The sequence below is a fragment of the Rattus rattus genome, chromosome 3 (assembly GCF_011064425.1).
Source record: "Rattus rattus isolate New Zealand chromosome 3, Rrattus_CSIRO_v1, whole genome shotgun sequence".
In the NCBI taxonomy this organism is placed as follows: Eukaryota; Metazoa; Chordata; class Mammalia; order Rodentia; family Muridae; genus Rattus; species Rattus rattus.
The window spans coordinates 71,563,769-71,572,378 of record NC_046156.1 but is presented as its reverse complement, the minus strand read 5'-3'; the positions used below and the strand labels follow the sequence as shown (position 1 = coordinate 71,572,378).

The 8,610-nt window shown below is 37.2% G+C and overlaps 1 protein-coding gene across 1 annotated transcript in view; it reads left to right on the top strand.

Annotated features, from left to right (window-relative positions):
- Positions 1–369: 369 nt before the first annotated feature.
- Positions 370–8,610, top strand: part of Asic5 (acid sensing ion channel subunit family member 5) — a 28,504-nt gene continuing 20,263 nt past the window's right edge. Inside the window, exons 1-3 of the mRNA XM_032896723.1 lie at positions 370–382; positions 1,666–1,776; positions 4,401–4,707. Of these exons, the coding sequence (XP_032752614.1) occupies positions 1,737–1,776; positions 4,401–4,707 (347 nt within the window). The 5' untranslated portion in view covers positions 370–382; positions 1,666–1,736. The remainder of the gene's footprint in view (positions 383–1,665; positions 1,777–4,400; positions 4,708–8,610) is intronic.

The window sequence follows — 8,610 nt, the reverse complement described above, 5'->3', positions numbered from 1 at the left end:
AGGAGGAGGAGAAGGGGAGGAAAGGAAAATAAAACATAAATTTTTGCTTCAAATCAAAATTGCAAAGTAGGAGCCAAATGACTGAATGCCTGGCTTGGTAGTGGAACAAGTTTGAGCAGAAGCTTGGATCCCAGCACCACGCTGATAACAAGAGAGAGTAACGGCCAAAGATTGTGCTGGCTATGCCAGCTCAACAGCACTAAACTTTTTATGAAAAAGATGTGAACATTTCAAAAGTATAGTTAAAAAAATTATCCTTCGATAGCTAAAGAGCTAACGTGAACTGTATCTTTGGAATTGGGACTCGGCCAGAGTAAATACAGTCCTCCAGACAGTGTTCATTGATTCCGAGGAGCGCTCCTGCCCCGAATCTAAGTGAAAGGTCAGCTGGGTTTGCTGTCTACTTTTCTGTCCAGCATGTTTGATTTAATCTTTTATTGTTTGTCAGGATTAATAAGGCATTGTTTGCTGTTGGCGAAACAAGTGCAGGGAGGGAGATAATGATGGCTCGGAGTTCTCTCAGTGTCCACGGGATTGGCTTTGTTGGGTGATTCTGTCGCTTTCTTTGTGTTTACTGCGAAGTGGGGTGGGGCAGGTTTACAAGTCTATCTTCTGTCACATACCCTCACTCCAGCCACCGTCACCATCAGAGAAGGGAAGTGTGAGCATCCGTCTTTAACTTTAATTGGGTATCTTAGAAAGTGAAAAGGCCAGGTTTACAAAAGAACAAGGCGTATCTGTGAGGGGAATCCTTGGTCTTGATTCCAAACAAGAAAGTGAGGGAAAATGGAGAGGGGGTCATAACTATACAAACCAATTAAAATTCAGATTTAATTCAGTCATAAGGGGGAGGGTAAGCAAGAGACTTCCTGACAAACCCAAACTATGTAAACCCAGTTTCAACTTACGGTATTGGGGTTTCCCAATAGATGTCCAATGTTGAAGGGAACAAATGCTTGCGAAATATTACCATGACAAAGCTATCAGGCTCTAGCCGAGACACATGTAATTACTGTGCTTGGTCAACAGATGGCAGCATTTATACACGCGGATGCATACCAGTGTTTATTAATAAAATTAATGCTAAGTTCTCAAAGGTGTTACTATGAAAAGGCTGGCCTTCGTGAATTGGCAAATTTATACTATTTTAATTAGCATTTCCTCTTTACTAGGTATCTTTCCTTTTGTAATTTTATTATTTTTCCTATATCCACTGGTCACTCTGTTACAGTTGTATCTCTTTTATGTAAGAAATTTCAAGAAACTTCAAAACAAAGATACTTCACTCCCTCCCGTGTGTGTGTGTGTGTGTGTGTGTGTGTGTGTGTGTGTGTGTGTGTGTGTGTATGTATGTACATACATACACAATCACAATTTGATTTGTATAAAGCTGGGTCTTAAGTAAAAATGTTAAGAAAGGGCATCCACTGGTATGATCAGAGGTCACTGTTAAATAATCTTTTTTGTTCAGAAAATGGGTTTCCAACGATGCTTTCTGGGTTTTAATCTATAATGGACTCTTGCCAATCTATAAATGCCCATAGCCGATTCTGTCAGTGTTTTTTGATTTACAGATTAAGTGCTTCATGAGGCTTAACATAGCAACACAAATATTTAAATTGCCCCCACATTTTACAACCTTAATTGCTGTATTTTATATAAAAGGCGCAAAATGGATATTGTTATTGAAAAAAATTGGATGCACCCAGAGGACTTGGCATCACTGAGAGCAAAACATGGAACATACTGAGAAATCAAAAGGGCCGGCCGAGAAAGGTAGGAGATCCTTGAACGGCAACACCCGCCATTCCTAAAGACCAGCCTAAGCAGAGAGCAGGGGTAGGTTTTATCCTTGGGGAGCTGGATTCTCAGTGTTATGTTCACAGTAACAACTATGAGTTTTAAAAGGAATAATGCAGTTTTAGTAGCAAAAGAGCAACTTACGAGGACTCAAAATGCTACAAAAATATTACTATATATTACAATTGACTTTTGCTGTTTCTTTGTTTCCAGACAGCACGCTTGTCTGGTGTTCCTAAAGTGTTTCTGTAATGACCGACCTGCATGATAAGACTTTTCTTATATTCGCCAGGTGAAATATACTTTTGTGAGGGAAGTTCAAAGCCTCAGCTGTGTGGATTGGTGGGTCTGCACTGCCTGTTCTGAGCTTCCTGACAGGACTATATCACCCTGTAGGTTCTCTATTTATCTGGAATACTCATTAGAAGAAAAATGTCCCTAACAACTAGTAAGAAATGTTTTCGTAAAGTTAACACACCTGTCAATGTTTATATCTTATTAAAAGAGATGACATTTGAAGGTAAACCTGAAATGTATTATTTGAGTAGTGTTTGCAGCCAGCTGTATACTGTGATTGGCCAGGGACTTGTTCCTGGATTACTTTTCCTCACTCATAGCCCATGTTCCTTCAGTAGGAAAAGTGAGAGTTTCCTAGGGACTGAGCTGTTTCTTTAATCAGGGCAAAGTCTTCGCAAATGCTTCTAATCAATGATTGAGTCGTAAGAATAGATCACAGTTAAGATTATTTTGATAAGTAATATTTTTCTCAGCCTTCTGATTTTATCTGAAACTGTCAATTTTTAAAAAAATATGTGTTGATTAACATGATGTTAAAAGAAACATTATGTAATGATGTTATAGATGACAGTACAATTCCAGACAATGAGATTGATACAAACATGACAACATAGTTTGTATTATCTTGAACAGTGTAACAACATTATTTGTGAGTGCTCATGCCTATTGCATGAAGTGGGAAACTTTAGAAAATGTTGATAAATGCAATTTATATCATGTTATTCCAAACTGGAAAAAAAAAACAATGTATTGATGAGAGACTAGCAAGGTATTAAAAACTAGCTTAATGATAAGAAAAGATTACAGCTTTTTGGAAGAATGTTAATACTACATAGTTGATAAAAATGATATTTATTGAATTGAAACAAGGATTTAAAATTTTAAATAACGTTATTGTAAGACAGTATGGGTTTTTACAGTCTCACTTCTTTCTTTTGTTTCTGAGATTTTTGTTGTTGTTTTTATTAGTATTGTGTGTGTGTGTGTGTGTGTGTGTGTGTGTGTGTAAGATATGTGCTGGCTGCCTAGGAGCCACTGCACATGTATGGAGCTCAGAGGACAAATCTACGTAAGTGGTTCTCTTCTTCCTCCTTTACCTGGGTTTCAAAGACATGACTCAGGACATCAAACTGGCATAGTTACCAGCTTACCCAGTAAGAGACAGCCATCTAGCCATCTTGCTTGTCCAAGAACTCATTTGTAAGCAGGAGCAGTAAATCATTCCTTAAACCCATGAATGTTTAAAAATTTGCTCTATCACTATAAGAAAAGTAAAAACATTTAATAATGTTCTAGTGGTTTATATTACGCACTGAATTCTCTCCAAGCATTATGCTATTTAACATGACAAGCTATAAGGCAGATGCTATTGCTGTCCATTAATACAAGAAGCAGAAGGAGAGTGCAAAGGTGGCTGAAGTTGCCTAGGTTATGGGAGCGGAGACTTAGACTAGAAGTTGAAGCCTCCAATTACAGATGAATCTCATCCCGTTAACTTGACGGGGAGGCTTTGCATCTTCGATCACCGAGTCAAAAGAATATTATTATTTTTCTTTTTTTATTAGATATGTTTCTTTACTTACATTTCAAACGTTATTCCCCTTTCCGGTTTCCTGTCCATAAGCCCCCATTCCCTCCCCTCCCCCTCCCCCTCCCCCTCCCCTATACGGGTATTCCCCCTATACATCCCCCTTATTGGCACCCCCTACCCATATTCCCCTGCACTGGATTAACCTAAGGGAAATCCTGCATGACTATTTTTTATATTATCAAATATATTTTAGTGAAACTCTCACTGGCCTTTACCAACCAATATCAATAATTAGCTATGGAACTGTGGAACTTGAGATTGCACTTAGGACTCTTGGGGAACAAAGCCTAACCCAATTCAAGGGGCTTTTGTAGTTCCTTGGGGAGAAAGACTTATTAAAAGCTAGGACTATTTTTAAAAGTTATGAGTTGTCATGAACAACTCATTCAAAGTTGGACTTAACAACACACCACTTTGCTCCTCCTACAAATGTTTCTTTCCTCACCAGAGCTGCTTCTGGATGGCATTAGCTTATTAGCAGTATAGTCACCTAGTTGGTGCTTTTACCGATTTCTGAATAAACCATCTAATTCAAAGTGATTCTGGGCCGTTTAAGAGTTGCCTATCAGAAAGGTAATCTGTTTAGTCACTTTTGACTTGTAGGTTTTATGAATAGCTTTAAGTTTTTCTAACTCATGCACTTGGTTTGATGTTGTTGTTGGTTGTTGGTTCTTGTCTTTTGTTTTTGATTTTTCTATTTTGTGGACATTAGGACTCTTAGGAAAGATAAGACGTTACCTCTCAAAGAGACCACTGCCATCTCCAACTGACCGGAAGAAGTTCGATCATGACTTTGCCATCTCCACTTCCTTTCATGGGATACATAATATTGCCCAGAACCAGAACAAGGTTCGAAAGGTGATCTGGCTGTCTGTGGTCCTGGGCTCTGTCTCACTCTTGGTGTGGCAAATCTACAGTCGCTTGGTCAATTATTTCATGTGGCCAACGACAACATCTATAGAAGTTCAGTATGTGGAGAAAATTGAGTTTCCAGCTGTGACATTCTGTAACTTGAACAGGTATGCTCAAGTTTATTGTTTAAATAATGATTTTTAAAAATGAATTAAAGTATAAATTTACTTGGATGGTTAATGTAAGGTTTTCTGATGAAGTATTTAAAGCACTAGCATCCTTAATTCGAACTTAAAATACAAAGATAAGAAAATAGAGGAGCTTGCTAATTTTTTCATTCATCCATTCATTTCCCTTTCCCTCCTTCCCTTGTGCAGCAATGTGCTAGGTAAGTACTAAGCTCCAGGGTTAAGTAGACATTCAATAATCTGGTTTCCTGAACTTAAGCATGCAAATGATAAAGAGTATCCATAAGTAAGTGAATAATTATTAAACCCAATATAGCTATAAACCCAGGCTTTCTACGTAGAATAGAGGAGATGGGGAAGAACTAACAAGGGAGCTAATGCACAGCACATGAAGATCCGAGGTTTGGTTGTTTATGTGATGAGATGTCTGCCTAGGTAGAGGCAAACCAGCTATAGACCAAAGGCTGTGTATTATGCTCACGTGCCTTAGGGCCCTGATCTCTGAAGAACATTACACTCAGCAGAGTTCTCTCTGCTACTCTAAAGCTCTGGGCTGCAGTCCACTGTAGAAAGTTTTAGTCACTGTACCAGGCCAGCAGTGAGAAGGACATTTTCCTCCCACAAGGTGTTCACAACAAAGCCTTGATACTGTCCATCATGAGGCTTGAAAGATCTTATGTAGGGGTTTTGCAGGATGGAGGTGCTCTTTAAGACTCATAGGTTATTATGACAGATAACAATGGGCAGATCCCTTCATCCTGTGAATACACACACACACACACACACACACACACACACACTCACACACACATACACACACACACAGCATATGTGTGTGGAGAGAAAGGCATAGCTCTATCTATCTATCTATCTATCTATCTATCTATAATATATTCATCCATTTTTATGTATTTCATGTGACATCAGTTCAAGTAATGCAGTTTGCTTTGCTTCTACAGTAATTCTAGAACTAGTATTTGACACACTGTACATGTTCTAGGAAGTTTGTGTGACTCTAATCCTTCAAAGCTTTAATTTATGCATTAACATGTGAGAAGATAATGATAAGTCAACCTTCTCACAAGAGAAAAGATCTTCAGTATTCTGTGCCTCACAGTGTCAAATGGCACGCATGCTGACAAAGGCAAGGCTTGCTTGCAGGTACACTTGATTGAAGGAGGCTGATACACGGAAGGACCGTGTGAGGGGATCCACAGTCAACTCTTTCCAGGGACTCAACTGTAACGAGTGAGCAAAAATGTTTTTAGAAACTGAACAAGTAAACTATTTTTCTGAAGGAAATACAGGAAGAAGATGTGATCCGTCAGGAATATTTTCATTCTGAAATGAATGTCAACAACCGTGAAGCTCCACATGACTTAGACAAGTTTCCCCATTTTCACCCCCCCTTTTTTTTTTCGTCTCGGCATGACAAAGATTGCCCTCCTGGTAGTTTTTTTGGCAAGAAAACCAAAGCTTTCTATGCCTCACCTCCAAGCCAGTGCTCCCCATGTGTCCTGGGAAATTTGAGGTGACACGGTGTTATCTACAGCAAAGTCCATGTGACAAAGGTTATGTTTTAGATGCGTGAAACTTTGAAGCTGGGGATTCCTTGATATCTCTGATGCCTTTGTGTCAGGTGGAAGAGAGGTGTCAGAGGCTATGCTTCCAATGCTCTTGTGTGTTAACTGCTTATCTGTAGGAGATTGACAGCTGATATGAGAAAATACTTCTCAGAGATTTATGATATCTACAAAATGTTCAAAATTTTTTATTAAGTCCTTGGGGACCAGGTATGTGTCTGTGGAATAGAATGCAAAACACAGGCTGTCCCTATTTTGACATAACTGACAGTTCTTTTGACTAATAGCCAAGTTATAAAACAGAAAATTATGAGTGTGTAAAAATGCTGAACACAAAAAAGGAAAAAACATAAATTTAAGGAAAAAGCAGTAATACTATTATTATTATATTTTTAGAAAAGGACTACATTCTTATCAATTGCAGTATTTAATAGTAACAGTGTATTTCTATTTAAACAGTGATGCAAAGTTGTCAATGACCTCATCAGCATCAGTCTCTTAGTGCATTAGTGTCTGCTATAGTCATTTTCACATTCAATATAGTTTTCATATATTAAACCTAGTTGATGCTTGCTGGAGTTGTAAATCTACTTCACTTATAAATTAGTAAAAATATCCATTAATTTAAATTTGGGAAAAGTTCCTTTACATAAAGCAGTATACGGACAGAAGAGCTAATCTCATAAAGGTATATTTGGCACAAAGTCATAAAAATTAAGTTGTCTAATAGATTCAGGAAAATGAACAATTATTCATGGAATTTTAATTTGGAGCCACATTAATAAATTATTAACAGCTCTATATCATATCAAATTCCTGCCAAATATCATCATTATATTATTCATCACATATTTCTATTACATTTTGCCAAAAGCATCTAGTTTTTTCCTTCTACTAATATTAGAGATAGTGCCTTATGGATAAGAGTGGTTAACCATTCATGGTTCAAGTTCTTTGTCTTTTTAGTCATTGTACTTATTTATGTTCCCCAAATCTGTGTAAAGGTATGTGCACATGTGTGTATATGTATGTATGTCTGTATGTGTGTGTGTTCATGTGTGCATGTGCATGTGTATGTATGTGTATGTGCCTGTGAGTGCATGGGTATGTTTATGTGTGCATGTGCATGTGTGTGTGTTTGCATGTATGTTCATGTGTGTATGTATGTGTAGGTTGTATGTGCATATGTGACTATGTGTATGTGCCCGTGTGTGTTTATGTGTGCATGTGTGTGCATGTGTGTGTGTTTGCATGTGTGTTCATGTCTGCATGTGTGTGCCTGTGTATGTTTATGTGTGCATGTGTGTGCAGGTGTGTGTGTGTGTGTGTGTGTGTGTGTGCATGCAGACTTTGGAATTTTTGATCAATTGTGTTAAAAATTTTGTCAGTTAATGAAAGGACCAGTATGATGTTACAACCTGCTCAAAGGGGAATCCAAAAGTTATTCTTTTACAGATCTCTTTTCTTTAAAATTATCTGCAAAGTACCCAATTCTTGTTAATGGTTGCTTAGATACTTTGGCAGGACTCAACTAAGACTAAACCAGACATTAATTCAGGAATCAATCGAAAAGTGTTAATTTTGGTCATATTATTTTAGGAAGTGAGTTTAGAGCCACTAGTGTGTATAAGAATATATTTAGGAATTGCTTTCTGGGTATTAGTTAGTTTATTATTGTATTCTGTTGCATTTTAGTATATATTATTCATATACTAGGCTCAATAGATACTATATATGTATGATTTTGCATGAATATGTTTCATAAAATAATTAATACAAACATTGTTGAAACAAGAAGCAAGTTTTGTCTTGAAGTTTAATGTTCTGAGTGTAGTTCTGTGGATGGGAGACAAGAACGCTACCTTTCTCCTATACCCCTAGTCACTAACAACTTCTTTAAAGACTAATATTTTACAGTGTGTATTAAAGTTAAAAATAAACTCAGTTCATGACATTGCATCTTAGATGAACTTTATTTCTCTATTTCTAATACTACTAGGTTTTATTTACATAATTTAATATGGTAAAATACCAGTTGTAATCTCAAACTTCATTAGTGTAACAAATATAGTTTAAGAGAATATTTTAAATGGAAGGCTTCCTTAATAATTTTATTCATTGCATTTATGAGACACACAGTAAGGCTAATTTCAAATTTTGGAGGACTAATTCATTTAATTTGAAAATGACAGTAGAAGTGAGTCCTCACAGTCTTTATAGGGCATCAAAGGCTGCACAGTGCCCATTGATTCAGGGTGAAAGTTGTGCTTCTCACGAAAGTCACTTACGAACTCCTGAA